Here is a 16,088-nt window from a genome sequence, read left to right as displayed (position 1 = left end):
GGAAATGGCTCCAAGCAAGTGTGAACTCATAATAGATCCCAGGGAATCACTGGACAGGTGGAAGGAATATTTTGAAAATCTTATTATTAAGAGGAGTTTTCCTGTTGATGTTATGAACAACTGAGCTCACAGGAAGGAGGACAATGATGTTGATGAAATTACACTTAAAGAAGCGGAAAGGATGGTAAACAAAGTCCATTGTCATAAAACTATAGGAATAGATGAAATTAGATCTGAAATGCTGAAGTATAGTGAGATGGTGTGCATGAAATGGCTTCAGGTTGTAGTAAGATTATCATGGAGCAGGAGTAAGATATCTTCAGATTGGACAAACGCTGTAATTGCACATATCTATAAGCAAGAGACAGGAAGAATTGCAACAACTATCGTGGTATCTCGTTGATCAGTATACCAGGCAAGGTCATCTTAGAAAGGAGGGTGATTTCAGTGGTTGAGAGGAAGTTGGATGAAACTCAGTGTGGTTTCAGCCCACAAAGGGGCTGTCAGGGTCAGATTATCAGTATGCTGCAGGTAATTAAATAAAGCTACGGGAGGAATAGACAGTTATGCTTATGCTTCGTAGAGCTAGAGAAGCCATATGACATACTACCAAGCGAAAAGACATTCCCCATACTAGGACACTATTTGGCACTATTTGATTCTTCTCCTTTCTGATAAATTTCAGCTCATGCAGGTGGTTCAAGTGTAAATTAACCCTTCATTGGGAAAGTTATTTTTTCATTGAAATTTAATGAAACCCTTTTTTATTAGTGTCCATGTCATGTATTTATGCAGAAATAAGTGTATGATGCCATGAAAAATTATTTTTTTTATAAAAATTGTTACAATTTGCTGTGGCAAGAAATTGACCACAATCCATTTAGGCAAACTGAAAACACATGTGTCATTTGTGGTTGATATTTTGATCACATTACATAAATTGGTTTTTACTGTGAAGAACAGACTTTTTTCACTTCAGAAATGTCATTAATGCTACTGAAATGGCTTCTTTCCCATGGCTAGTTCTTTCTTTGTTTCTTTGTACAGTATATAAGCATTTACAATAGCAGCATCAAGGAAGAAATAAGAGTTTCATCCAGCCACGTCATTGAGAGAGCAAATTGACAGGAACATTGGGACCGTATGGCTTAGAATATATGGAGCTCTTGAATTTAGTTGGCTTCTTCCCCTGTTTTAAAAATACATATTGTTGAGTTATCAAATAAAGTTCCTGACTCTGATTCACTGCTAGCAGCGCTGTTGTGTAAGCCTTCATTAGACGTATCTGAAAATGTATGATCTTCATAGTGTGGATCTCCAACGCTGTCATCTGATCCAATGTCCATAATCAAGTCCTGTGTGAAACTGTTGCTAGGTTGTTGGCCAATACTCCTGATTGCTGATCAAATGCTTCCCTGATTTGGGGCACTGAAAGAACTTCCTCAGCATCTGAATCACTTGCATATTCAGAATCTGATGTCAACCAGCATCTCAATCTCTGGGGCATTCAGACTCTTTTTTGTCATGATTCTGTAAATAAACAAAAATCAACAATACCACATCAATAGGTACCAGTTTTGCAAACAAAAACAGCAATGCTTATTATGGCCCAGTATCCATATTTTTAGGGGATTGGAAGTGAATTTTGGATTAGTTAGTTATTTTATCACCGGATGCCCTTGCTATCCTAATCTCTATAGAAGAGCTGATGAGATGGAATTGAACGATGAAACACACACAATCACAGAGTCCCCAACATGAGAGAAGCTATAATTAAAAAAAAATTCTGACTCAACCTGGAATCAAACTCGGGACCTTCATACCTGGATTCCAGGAAGGTATCCACTCTGCTACCATGGCATGCTGACAAATTAGTAATAAAACTGCTAATGCTATGAAAACCCGACTTTTGTACTAAGAAGCTGTATTCAGTATGACCCTCTGAAATTCACGACCGGGCGAGTTCGCCATGCGGTTAGGGTTGTGCAGCTGTGAGCTTGCATCCGAGAGACAGTGGGTTCGAATCCCACTGTCGGGAGCCCTGAAGATGGTTTTCCGTTGTTTCCCTTTTCACACCAGGCAAATGCTTGGGCTTGCCTTAATTAAGGCCATGGCCGCTTCCTTCCCTGTCCTAGGCGTTCCCTATCCCATCATTGCCATAAGACCTATCTGTGTCGGTGCAATGTAAAGCGAATAGAAAAAAAAACCATGGTGTCATGGTGTCACCAATATGCAACCCACACAAAGCACAGCACTCACAGTCCACTTTTCTACGTTTGGAAAGGAAAATTTTTGTTCACAGATAAATTATTAAAACTACTTTGAACAACAGAAGTTTGTAAAAATGCTAGTTTGCAGTAAATTAGTAAACCACAATGAACCTCTCAAAGCATTTTCCAGGTACAAACTGGCCATTCCCTGTGGATGTCTCAAAATAACTGTACCTTTTTACTTTCTTTTCTTAGGTTTAGCACATTTTTTATATTAACCCTTTTTTCACAGATTTTGTCTCAGCAAGTTATTTATTGCTCCTTCTAGTTTAAATTCGTGTGGCTATTTCTAGCCGACTGCAGCCCTTGTAGGGCAGACCCTCCGATGAGTGTGGACGGCATCTGCCAAGTGCAGGTAACTGCGTGTTGTTGTGGTGGAGGATAGTGTTATGTGTGGTGTGTGAGTTGCAGGGATGTTGGGGACAGCACAAACACCCAGAACCCGAGCCATTGGAATTAAGCAATGAAGGTTAAAATCCCCGACCCGGCCGGGAATCGAACCCAGAACCTCTGAACCAAAGGCTAGTAGGCTGACCATTCAGTTGGAAGCTCCTTCTAGTAATGTAAATATTGTATATTGTTATGGTTTTTATTTCCATCTCTCTCGTTTGTTTTTCATTTGTTCATTCGTTATGTGTTAGCAGATTTTTAGCTTATATTATGTAGATTATTTTAACCCCCACTTATTTCACTGAAGATGGCTCAAACGAGTCAAAACATGTTTGAATTTTATTTTATTGAATTAGGAGGATTCATTTAAGATTTTTGCTATGTAAAGTGATGGTGATAAACAATAATAGGATAATGCACTGCCTTGCTGGACTCCAATTTTGGTCTGGAACCAGAATGAATGTCCGTTGCATAGTCGCACACAGCCGGTACAGTTCTGATACAGCATCTGGACTTTTTTTTTACCAGTACCTCTGGCACATTCCTTTTTTCTCAGGCATTCCCATATCTTCTCTCTTGCAAAGCTGTCATACGCCATTGGAATGTCAAGGATATCCATACACAGATCTTTGCCCTTTTCCTAATATTTGCCCATTAACATATGGACATTGAAGATTAGGTCTGTTTTGGAGCTGTTAGGCCTGAAGCCATACTATTCTTCAAACTTTGGCTCTAAGATGACTTGCAATCTGCTACCTAAGATTTTCTCAAGAATCTTCAGCCTATGAGAAAGGAGTGTTATTTCCTGGTTTGTATTTGAGGAGTATTTGAGGTGATTTCCTTTCTTAAACAGGGATATAATGCCACCCTTGATTATTTATCTTGATTATTTATCTTGTATCTTGTAATCTTTTCAAACTGCATTGAGGACTCTGTGTAGCCGCTGTAAAGCCTGGACTCCTGCTGCTTTAATCATGTCCGTGCTGGCTTCATTGATTTCTGGGGATTTCCCTTGCAGCATCTTCTTAAGGTCTCCTTCAGTTTCTGCCCATGTAATGGGAGGTTCCTCTGTGCAGGTTTCAACAGCTGGTTCCTTTGTTCTCTGATATGCATCTGTCCTATTCAATAAATGAGCAAAATGATTCATCAGAACCTCTCTGATTTCCTCTTCTTTCCTCACCAGGTTTCCATTAGGATCCTCAATTGTTGGGATGGTTTCAACTGAATTTCTTTTGTTTTTGATCATTCTGAACAGTAAATTCATATTACCTCTGCTATGTTCCTTCATTTTTTGAGTAGATTTCTCCCAGCACTTTCTACATCTTCTACTACTCTTCTAACTCAATTTCTTGTCCCAGTAAACTTGCTCAAGGTCTCCGGCTTTCCCCTTCTCTCTTACCTGTTCTGCCTTAGATTTCTTTCTATGTTGTTCTTTTTGTGCTATGTTCCTTTCCTTTATTGAGGATCTTACTCTTTGATTCCATCAGGGTTTCTTTTTTTCCCATATTCTTGCGCTTCTCTTCCCACAAACCAGTATTGCTTGTTTTATCAAGGTGTTTTTAAATCTGGTTCACTCTACCTCAACACTCTCCACTTCTTCTGTAGGCAGTTGTCCTCTTATACGGTCCTCATTCCAATCTGTTGTAATTTCCACACCTTAGGTAATTTCCTTTATGTTACTTTTGGTTCATTAATGTCATTCAGGCCGGCTACAAATAACCGGTGGTCACTTGCAATCATTTTGACATCAGGCACACGTCTACCTCTTTCTTTATCTGTAATGACATAGTCAATGACCAACTTGCTCTTTCCATTCCAGCTGTAATGGGTAATATTGTGACCGACTCTTTTGTTGAACCATTTTTTTTTTAACTACCAAACAGTTTCTTATGCAGAAGTCTAGATGATGTTACCCTTTTGAATCACTTCTCCCATAGCCATGTGGGCTCATCATATTCTAATAGCCATTCCTGTCTCTCCCAAGCTGTGCATTGACATCCCGATGATGATTGCCCTCACTTCACTGATGTTCTCTTTCAGGTCTTCGCGAAAAATGTTCTTTTTATCCTGACTGCAATCCGTCTGAAAGTCAAACATTTGCACCAGTATCATCTTCTCTTTCACAAGGTGAACTGTTGACTTAATAATCCTCTCATTGATATACTGGATCTCTGTAATACCATCTAACATTTTTGACAATATCAATCGTACTCCATTTCTCATCCGTAGTTACCATTCCAGTGAAGGGTATAGCTTTTTGTCAACTCTTCCTTATCTTTACCTTTCCATTTAGGTCCACTCAGTCCTAGGATTGATAATTTCCTTCTCTCCATGATGTCTACTACTTCTTCACATTTACCAGTCAAACTCAATATGTTGATTGTTTCCTTTAAAATGTGGGTTGTCTTCTCGGGGGTTGTTGCACAATCGCAAGGCCTGGCCTTTCATCAAGCTGTAAGCTGTCATACCTGGTGTGGTTCTGCGAGTACTGTTGTCTACTCTGAGTTCTTGGTTTCCATCTGAGGCTTGTTTAAGTGTGGAAAGCAATTGCAGTTACTCTCCAATTGACTTGCTAGCCCTAACATAAAGGAAGATTTTCTGTCAGGGTTATCTCCCTTTGCCTTCACCAGTACCCTGTCACATCTGCAAGGCAGCAGCTTCCAGTTGATTCATGTGTCATTTCCTACACAGTGGCTTTAACAAGCCCCTTCAGGTTGAACTCCTTTGCCCATAGTCATTGATTCTCCCTTAGTTTGTCAGGTTTGGTAGCAGCCACACAACCCTCGGCCAAACAGCTGCGGGTAATACTGTCTACTTTTGCATGCGGTAGCAGGATGTACATGACCTGACCTAAAATAAACCTTAAAAATGGGTATAATTAGAAGCAGGAATTACAAGAGCAATCTCAGTTATAATTCAGTAACATTTGCTAAAAACCAATGTATCTTTGGTCCAGTTGCACTGATTTGTGCAGACTTATCTGAACATAGGGCTGGCATTCTTGAAGGCAACAATCAAACTTTTCACTTTTTAAAACGTATGAAGTCCAGTCACTATGCACAATCTCCCTGTCAGCTGATTGTAATTATGTTCTCATGTCTCCATAAGGAATGCTAATGTCAGGCATACGGACCCTCTATGTTGTTGTAACTCGGTGTGGTTCAAATAACCTATACGAATAATTGTTTGTATGTTTCATTTGGTTTAGGGTTTATGTCTTTCATGACTTCTCTTCTAAATTTCATATGAGGCAGCCTGCCCTAATCCATCTCTGGTCAGATACTGCATGCTTAATGCCTGATGTCTTCTGGATTGGCCCAGAACAAGTTTGTCACTTGTAGTTTGTGTCTCATTCTTATCCTTGGCTCTGACTATAAAAGTGACTGAGATACAAGCAGTGCTAGTAACACCATTCTTAATACAGCCACATCCTGTAGGAAAGGGTGTGAAGTTGATGTTCATAAATGTGCATTTCAGTGAACATGAGAGACTGGTATGTAACAGCCCTGTTTGGGTAGGAGAGGAAAGCAATTGAAAACTACCACATACTTCATTTCCTTAGTTTGGCTCCTCAGTGACACCTAGCTCTCTATTGCAGCGGATGGTAGAGCTGTTGAGGATCCTTGCTGCCTTCAGGCTGAGCTCTGCACAGACAACAGCAGATATGGATGATATATATTTCATACTGTGCTGTTTTTGTTGGTACAGAAAGTGGAAGATGACAGTGATAAATTTTGAAGTTCTGTCCGGCTCCATGGCTAAATTGTTAGCATGCCAGCCTTTGGCCACAGGGGTCCTGGGTTCGATTCCCGGTAGGGTCGGGAATTTTAACCATCATTGGTTAATTTTGCTGGCACGAGGGCTGAGTGTATGCGTTGTCTGCATCGTCATTTCATCTTCATCATGATGTGCAGCTTGCCTACAGGTGTCAAATCAAAAGACCTGAATCTGACGAGCCGAACATGTCCTCGGACACTCCTGGCACTAAAAGCCATACACCATTTCATTTTTGAAGTTGTGAATATTTCAGGATTGATTTCTTTATGATAAGCAGAATATTTTTAGGTTTGTCTGTACATTATCCAGATTTTTCAGTATTATTTTAGAAGTTTTATATTATATAATTGCTCCACACTTCAAAAATATCCCTGAGCGTTCAAATAGGACTTTTCTATTTCTAGCGGTCTTTTAGTTGTCATGTTTTTAAGGATCAACATGGGAATTTTCTGAGAATGGTAATGAAGAATTGAAACTGACTCATTTACCAGGAAATTATGAATTGTTAAGTCAACTTATATGTAACTAAGTTTTCTGATGTGTATGAAGAATGTGCCTAATATATTAACTCTTCCACAGAACAACTACGTACTTACATCAGACAAGATGCATTTGAAAGAAGAAACTAAACCAGAGTTGCCAGAGCCAGGACAAACACAGGTGAGCACATTTGAAGTAATCTAATAGAGCCAAAACTGGTTAAGATGTTTTTGTGAGATCAGAAAGAAAAATAACGTCATAAAGAGGGAACATGTTTAAAAAAAAATGAAAAGCAGTTTCTCTGTTAAATTTAAGGTTAGGTTTGAACATAAAAGTAATTATGATAAAAACATGAAGCAAGTGTTTACAATTATAATTAACAAAATAAATAAAGAAATAGTACATTTTATATCACAAACGTAGTAAAACATCAAGGAAAAATGTTGTTAGAAACGCAAACTTTCCATGTCGCTTACTATTACCTATATTTAAAGGTATACTGGAAAGTCCATCATCTGGGTGATTTGCACACGTCTCATGTGTGGTTTAGCATCCACTTTCTCAATAAACTTTAATATTTTATCATCTGTAAACTGTCTAGCTTTCTTCTTCTCCGTAACTTACATTCCTGCAAACCACTATGCGTATGTACAGTAGGCCTAATTTACATATATAAGTCACTGAGGCCTCTTGCAGACAGTACGGCAGTAAAACACGTCCGTATGTATGAATGGATGCACCCGCTTCTGCTGACTTTTACATACACAATGGGTCAAGTGGTGTTAAACCCCCCATTGTTTCCAGCGGATCATTTTGAACACGGTTTTCAGTGTGGTAATAAATATGGACCATCATAGCCTTCATTTACACTTATGAAAATAGAAAAGCAGTTCATGCATGCTGTGTCCTTCACATTTTGTTAGAGAAAAAGATGGGTACAATTTTGAGGATACTCGCTCAGTGAATGAGTGAATGAATGAATGAATGAATGATATCATGCTTTCCCAAACACAAGATCCCCTTGTATTTCTGATATTTAATGTTACTAAGTTCTGGATGTCCATATCGGGTTCTATAACAACTGCTGTACATCACAGAAGAAAATAAAAAGGCCCATGAGTAACTTTTAAATTGAAAATGAGAAATAAATACTGTATGTTAAATGTGTGAGAACGGGCCTACTATTGTTTGTCATCTAAATCCATTTTTACTTTCATATAGGTACACTATCAGGTTCTGTACTGATGTCGTGAGCAATGTTCATAATAACTTATGTCCATTAACAAGTAACTGTGGGCTTGGGACCGTGACACACAGCGGACAGCCTTTTCAAACGCTTCTCCCATGTGCTGTTACTCTCTACGTCCACATCATCTGAAAGATTCTGTGTGAAAAGTCAATTCTTAGTTTAGGCCTATGTGGGCCAGTAGCTAAGCACGGAAGCAACTGAAACCTGCGCCATTTGAAAGAGGCCTCTTGAACGCAAAATTAAGCACCATGTCTGATGCAAAGAGAATAAGACTGGCTTGGGACTGACACCCCCTGCAGTTTTAGACCGACACAGGACCATGCTCTGCGGCCGTAAAACGAAGTTCTCTACTAAATTCTTAACCAGGCCAGTTGTTGCTAACCTGCCATGTGCACAACCTGGCCAGGAATGCTAATTTAAATTGCTTATGGTGCGAGTTACGAATGTACTAAAGAGTGACATAATTGTGCTATCCAGGTTTCTTTAGCATGTATTTAATACAACATGTCCTGGGACATTATATATTATATATTTTAAATGGATGGATGAAGGGAGATAGTAATGGTGAACTGACATTCATCTCATCGAAGGGAGGGAGTGTAGTAGATATAGGAGTTAGCACGGAAATAGCTCTGAAGAAGATAATAAGTTTTGAGGTGACAGAATGTGTGATAACAGAACATATGCCCATCAAGATAAAATTAAGGGGGGAGTATGATGGAGTGAAGAGAAGGGTAGGAAAAAGAGATAGGTATAAGGAGGGATGGAAGTACATTTGGAATGATACCACGATCGAGAGATTGAGAACAGAGTTAAAAAAGAGTGAAGAAAGTATAAGGGTTGAAAGTGAAAGGATGTTGGAAGGAGGGGATGTGGATGAAGTTTTAAAACTAATAGAACGCCCAGTATGGAAGGTGGGTAAGAAAGTGAGAATAAGGGAAGAGATAGACAGAAACATAGGCGCGGGGTGGTTTGATGAAGAGTGTAAGATGAAACGAATGGTTGTAATGACAGCTCTAGCGGACTTCAAGAAAGGAGGGGAACAAGGGAAAAGAGAGGATTATTGTAAATTAAGAAGAGATTACAAGAAGTTACTAAATGAGAAAAAAAAGAGCTGGAAAGAGGCGGAAGCTGAGAGAGTGAACAGGTATTGCACAGAGAAAAGATTTGATAGGGTTTGGGAAACTATAAATAAGATAAAGAGAACTAGATCGACAGGGGGAGGAACAATGATAACAGAAAATGAGTGGATAGGATATTTTGCAGAGCTTTTGGGTGGGAGGGGAGAAGGTCAGGGGGGTATGGAAAAGACGTATATTGTAAAGGAAGTACAAACAGGTGTACAGTTACTAGATGAGGAGATAACAAGTCAGGAAATAGTTAGGGTGTTAAGTAAAGTAAAAACCAAAACAGCGGGTGGGGCAAATGGTATTACTAACAGGATATGGAAGGAAGTGGGAGCAAATGAAGTAATGTTGAAAGTGATGGTGAAATTTTTTAACAAGATATGGGAAACGATTAAATTCCCTAGCGAGTGGAGAAAAGGAGTACTCTGTCCTATATATAAGAACAAAGGAAGTCGAAGTGATCCAAACAACTATAGAGGAATAACACTCCTGGACTCGCTGTCGAAGGTATATACAGGAATTTTAGCTAATAGGATTATAAATTGGGCAGAGAAATATGGAAGGATTTCGGACTATCAAAATGGATTTCGTAAAGAGAAAAATACTGTGGATAATATATGGGTTTTGGATACTTTAATTACGAAGTATGTGAAAATAGCAGGGAAGAGATTATATGTAGCAGCAGTAGATTTAGAGAAAGCCTTCGATGCAGTGAATAGAGAGGCGTTATTTACTAGATTAAGAGAGGTTGGGTTATCGGTAAAAATGAGGATGGCAATTGAAGGAATATATGAGAAAGTATTGGTGATGATTAAACTAAAAGGGGGTGGGTTGAGTAAGTGTATGGAATCGAAAAGGGGTGTGAGGCAGGGTTGTAAGCTATCACCCATATTATTTCTACTGTTTATAAATAATATATTGGATAGACATGGAGGCGAGAGATGGCAATGCCCTTGGATTGGGAAGAGGGAGATACCGGGGCTGCTATTTGCAGACGATTTATTGATCTTGGCATTAACAGCAAAGGGGTTGCAGGAAGGACTAAATGAGGTAGTGGAATATACTAGAAGATGGGCACTCAAGATAAATGTACGGAAGACGCAGATAATGATATGTAGGAAGAGGAAAGCCAAAAAAGGAAAGAAATTCTGGACAGTCGAGCAGCAAGAAATCAGGCCAGAAAAAAAAAATGGAGTATTTAGGAGTTATAATTAGTAGTAATGGCACGTGGGAAAATCAGATTAGAAGAGCCAGATATAAAGGGAGGGGAGCACTGGCAGTAGTGGGGATATTAGAAAATAAATTTCCGGATATAAAGTACAAAATACAGAGATTGGTGTTCCAATCAATGGTCAAAGGAAAAATGTTATATGGGGTAGAAATATGGGGATTAGAGGAAAATAGAAAAGAACTAAACCAGGTGGTGGCGAAATTTAGTAAGATTATTATGGGAGTCCCAAACTGTACTGCAAATGTGGGGGCTAGATTAGTATGTAAAGAATCGATAGACACTACTATAGCCAAGAGGGTGATGAAGTATTGGATGAGATTGGAAGAAGGGAAGGGAGGGGATTTAGTACAAGACACATATAGGTTCCAGAAAAATATGGAGAACGAGAGGTATTGGGTAAATAAGTGCAAAAATAAATTACGAAAACTGGGGTTAGGAGATATAGGATATGAGAGGTGGAGAGAAAAGAAAGATTGGGTATGGAGAAGGGTGACAAGGAGAGTTGCCGATATAGAGAGACAGAGTTTAATAATGGAATGTAGAGAAAGAGCCTCACTATCAGTATTTAATAAATTGTTAGAAATCATGAACCCGAAAATCGAAGTGGAGGACCGGAAGGGCAAGAGAGGTCTATACTGGTGGATTTTTGGAACTCCTACAAACGGAGGGTGGATTGGTACAGAAAATGCAGGTAGATGTATTCTGTGTGGAGAAAAATGGTCGGACCTACATATATTCATCGAATGTAGGGAGTTAGAAGAGTTGAAAAAGAAAGTGTTGAGTAAAAAAGAGATAGAAAAAGTAGAAAAAATTGAAAAGATGACGGTTTGGCTGGCCAGAGAATGGGGAAGAGGAACAAATATTTCGAAATATTTAAATATGGTTAGAATGAGATTTATAAAGAAATTAAGAGAATAAGGTGTAAAAGAGGGTTACAGAGGAAGGAGAGGAAGGAGGTAGACGAAACTGCTAGGTTATATAAAAATTGAAGACAGTAAGAGGAGTTTGAAGTACAATCTGATTGTATGATGAAAAGAAGATTTGTATATATTTGGAGAGGATTGCATGTGTGAGAGAACGGAGGTGGTAGTTAATGTTAGAAAAAAAAAAAAAAAAAAAAAAGAATAATAAAGCAACGAGGGATGTGAGTGAGAGGAACTGTTGGACTGTTTAGAAACGGAAATAAGCGGAAGAAAGAGAAGGAATAAGGGAAAGCCAGGTGTGATTGTTGGCAATTCGATGGTTTAAGATTTAAGTACAAAAAAAAAAAAAAAAAAAAAATTAGAGAGTAGTTTTTTAGTTTTAGTCTAAGACTCGTAGGAGCTATAGAATTGTCAACAAATACATTTGTAAACAGTGTTAGAATATGAATGATAGGGTTAGTGGACAAGAAAAGGTGATTGGAGAACATAATAGTAGATAATTTTAAACTCTGGCTTAAAAATTTTAATAAGTAATGAGTGGTCGTGAGGAAGAGGAACTGTTGGACTGTTTAGAGATGGAAAGGATTGATAAGTGATGTGAGGAAACAAGGAAAAGACAGATTTGTTTTGTGGCAATTCCGTGGTTTAATATGTAAGTTAAACTATTAAAAAAAAAAAATGCATATAGGAAGTAGACTTAGTCTAAGAGACGCAAGAAAAAGAAAGAAAAGCGATGAGCAAGGAACTGGAAATTGTCAACAAGTGCGTTTGTATATAGTGTATAAATATTAACTATACGGTATAGTGGAAGGTAGTTAGTAGTTAGCGAATAAGTATTATAAGAGAGATGGTTAGAGGCTAGGAAGAGTAAGAGGGGAAGATTGGGGATGGAAGGGGGGGAGGGGTATAAGAGACAGACGGGTGGGATGGTACAGTCCCATCCCTAGGTGAAAGAGGAAACATGTCCGCTCACAGAATAACAAGTGAATCAAGATGGTGGCATGTAAGACGACACGATTATAGGCGGAGCAGTAGATAAATGCGTGACGGATCGTATGATGGACCGGAAACCGCCTCTACGATTCGCCACGTAAGATGAGGAGAGAAGTACGAGTTATAGGTGGGGGTAATATCTAACCCGGGAGGAGTGGCTGAAGCGGCCAGGGTGGGATGGCTCTCTCCTCACAGGGAATGCCGCATGCAGCCGAGGTTTTTAATTTTATTATTATTATTTTTTTTTTTTTTAATGTTTAGTTAGCTGTAGAGAGTAGATAGGGGATGCCCTTACATGCGGAGGAGTTCCTCGCATACCAGAGGCATCTCAATAGTTTTAGACAAGTTGATGCAGTGTTAGGCTGGATTCCGCCGACATTGACACCACTGAATACGTAGAGTAGATAGTAATTGTATTGTTTGGTTTATATTATTTTGTGCGGTTTTTTTTGGTTCTTAGTTAATAGTTGTAGTGTAGATAGTTAGAGTTTTATATTATATAAAATAGTATGTTAGTTTATATTGTTTTGTTTTGTTTGGTTTATATTGTTTTGTTTGGTTTTTTTGGGTTCATGTGTATTTTATGCTCTTTATTGTCTGTAACCGATGGTGCAAACTAGGGTGGCAATAAAGAGTTATCTATCTATCTATCTGTCCTGGGACTTTGGAATAATTGTGTAATAACTAGAGAAACGCGCTGGAGAGGGACTTCTTAACCAATTTCGAGTGTACTTTGATGACTTTTTTCTGATTATACGAATTATGAGTAATCTGCTGAATAGATTTCAATATACAACTCCTCATTTTAAAGTTGAAATATGGTATTTATAGTGAGATCATTAATTTTTTGAAATAATATTTATATACAGTACCTTCTTGTATTCAAAATTTTATGCTACACCCTGAGCGTGTGGGACATTGATGAAGAATTCACCCATGGTATCTCCTGACTGTGGTAAGAGGTTACTAAAAGATGTCCCAGGGTCTCATTTTGAGAGCGTGTGTGGTGCCCATGGGTCCCTTAGCTAAGTCCTTGCGTTGCTTTCAATTACATGTGTCAGCCTCTCACTTTCACCTATCCTCTCCCAACTCCGTTGGTCAACACTTGTTGTTTTCCAGCGCAACAATATTAGAGGATTCGATGTTTTTTATGTTCACATCCTTTATGCCCTAGCAAATGTACCCGTGCTTCGCTACGGTATTCTGCATTGTATATGGATATTGAAGTAAATACTGTACATGCAGTAAATAAGATTGTTTTAAAATAGCATGTCTCTTAGCGTTATCCGAGAAACAATATGGAGAGGTCCCCATACGTTGTTTCCAGTGTAAAGTGCTTGTTACGGATTTGTGATGATAACGACAGGCTCACTTGCCTACTGCCATTCACAATCGAGTTGGGAAGTTCACGTTATAATTGCAGGCCCGATTGCCTACTGCGCGGTCACAATTGATTTGGGGAGTTTCCGTTACAATGGCAGCCCCCCTTTCCTACTTCCAGATATATTACAAATTGAGGAGTTTTTATTATAATGGCAGGAAACTTCCCTACAACCAGTCAAAATTGGGTTGTGCAGTTATCATTATAATGATAGGCCCCTTTTCCAACTGCCAGCCAGCTTCCTGCCAGTCACACCAAGTTGATGAGTTTCCATCAAAATAGCAGGCCAGTATGCCTAATGCCAGTCACATTTTAGATGGGTACATCTGTTTATAACTGTGAGAACGCTTGCCTACAGCCAAAGACTGTATGCTGCATGCTCCCTTGCCTTCTGAAAGTCAAATCGAGAAGTGAATTATTCATTACAATGGTAGGCCTGCCTCATTATTGCCAGTTACACAGGAATTGGAGAAGGACTCCATTCCTACTGCCAGTCATAGTCGGTGTGCGGAGTACTGATTACAATAGCAGACACACCCTTTCTCGATCGCTACAAAATCGACATCAGTGAATATATATAGTTCGACATACGAAAGTATGTGCTTGTTTACAATATTAAAGACCTTCATTTACAGATTAACTGCTTCTAAACGGTACATCATATCGAGAAAGGATTGTACCATAAGACGCCAGATTTAGCGGCCTAAATTGCTGGTCTTATGATATCTCATCTATTCATGGGTCAGATTAAGTTACAAACTTGGAATAGGGTAAAATTTGTGTAAGATTATCTCACATTGCATTGCTTTTCGGATAATTAAGTGACAGCTACATACATAGCATTTGGCTCATATATGGCTACTGGGTGGACCAATTTTCGTGTAGAGTATGATGATTCTATCTTTCCTCTAAGTGATGGAAGGTATGAATTATGTATGTGAAAAGTACAACTTTACTTAACATCGAGAAACAGAGAAAAATCAAACCTAAAATGGATATAAATACGACAAAAAGTCATAAGACCAAGGTTGTAGTCACTCCAAATTGAACGGGAATTGTGCCATCCATTATGCGATAATACTTCCCGAAGGTCTGCACCATCATTAAAATTGCCTCCATATTTCGATATTCTTCGGGATAGAAAGGGAAAAATTTAAAGCTCTTGGAAGTTTTCCACCCGTTACAGGCTAAAACGTAAAATTTTGCCAAATTTCAGTTTTCTTTCTCGACTGGTAGATTATGCCGCAATCTGGGTTTTCGGTGAGAAGTGTAAAAAGTAGGACTTTCAAGAAACTAAACCAAAAAATATGCAGATGATCATTATTACCCCTTAAGCGTGTAGCTGTACGAAAATTTCGACAAAATAGTCAATGTACAGGCACACAGTAGTTACGATTTTATTTACATAGATAAATAAGGAACCTGCTCCACGTACAACACCTTGTGGGCTATATCCGCTGGACTTAAACCGGAAAAATGGACCATTTTTGATATCTCCCTTATTAATCATCCTGTCGAAAAAATGCACATGAAAAAAGTTTTTGAGATGGAATTCCATCACGTTTGGTCGATTTCCAGTCAGGTTGGTCTTGTACTGTATATATTGTGTAAGAGTAAAATCACCATTTCGGTTCCCTATAAACCGCCAGTCCATTCCGGGAACATGAAATGTTATTGACGATTAACACGTAGCGTTTAACAGGTGGATGTTAATGTATAATCTGACTCAAATATCTTCAGTAGTTTTCAAGTTGTAAAACATACGCTTTACACGCACCCGCTCTTGAGTTAAGTCCGGTGGGACTTGTACCGGAAAATGGTCCGTTAATGATATCTCCCTTATTACTCCACGTACTGAAATGATGCACATGAGGAAAAAGGCTTAGAAATGAATTTCCATTAAGGCAGGTAAATTTACATTAAGTTTGGTTGTCTATATTTTGTGAGAATGCAAAATGACGGTTTCGGTTTCGTATAATCCCCCAGTCAATTCAGGGATTTAGAAACAATATTTGCCCTAAAACCTACCAAAGGACAGGTGGATTCTAAATATCAAGTTTGGTGGAAATATATCCAGTAGTTTCCAAGTTATAGACAAACAGACAAACCAACAGACACCAAAACTGAATATATGCAGATGGTCATTATTACACCTGAAACGGATAACTGTACAGAAATTTCGCCAAAATTGTCAACGTACAGACGCACTCTAGAAGTGCAGACCTTTATTTCGATAGTTACTGCTTTGTAACTGTACGACGTATCTA

At 38.7% G+C, this 16,088-nt stretch overlaps 1 protein-coding gene across 3 annotated transcripts in view; it reads left to right on the top strand.

Annotated features, from left to right (window-relative positions):
* LOC136884632 (gastrula zinc finger protein XlCGF57.1) overlaps positions 1-16,088 on the top strand; it is a 131,524-nt gene that overhangs the window by 92,273 nt on the left and 23,163 nt on the right. For all 3 annotated transcript variants that reach the window (XM_068229979.1, XM_068229981.1, XM_068229980.1), the window contains one exon: positions 7,017-7,097. In XM_068229979.1, the coding sequence (XP_068086080.1) occupies positions 7,017-7,097 (81 nt within the window). The remainder of the gene's footprint in view (positions 1-7,016; positions 7,098-16,088) is intronic.

The sequence above is a fragment of the Anabrus simplex genome, chromosome 13 (genome assembly GCF_040414725.1).
Source record: "Anabrus simplex isolate iqAnaSimp1 chromosome 13, ASM4041472v1, whole genome shotgun sequence".
NCBI classification, from domain to species: Eukaryota; Metazoa; Arthropoda; class Insecta; order Orthoptera; family Tettigoniidae; genus Anabrus; species Anabrus simplex.
This window is presented reverse-complemented; position numbering and strand designations above follow the sequence as displayed.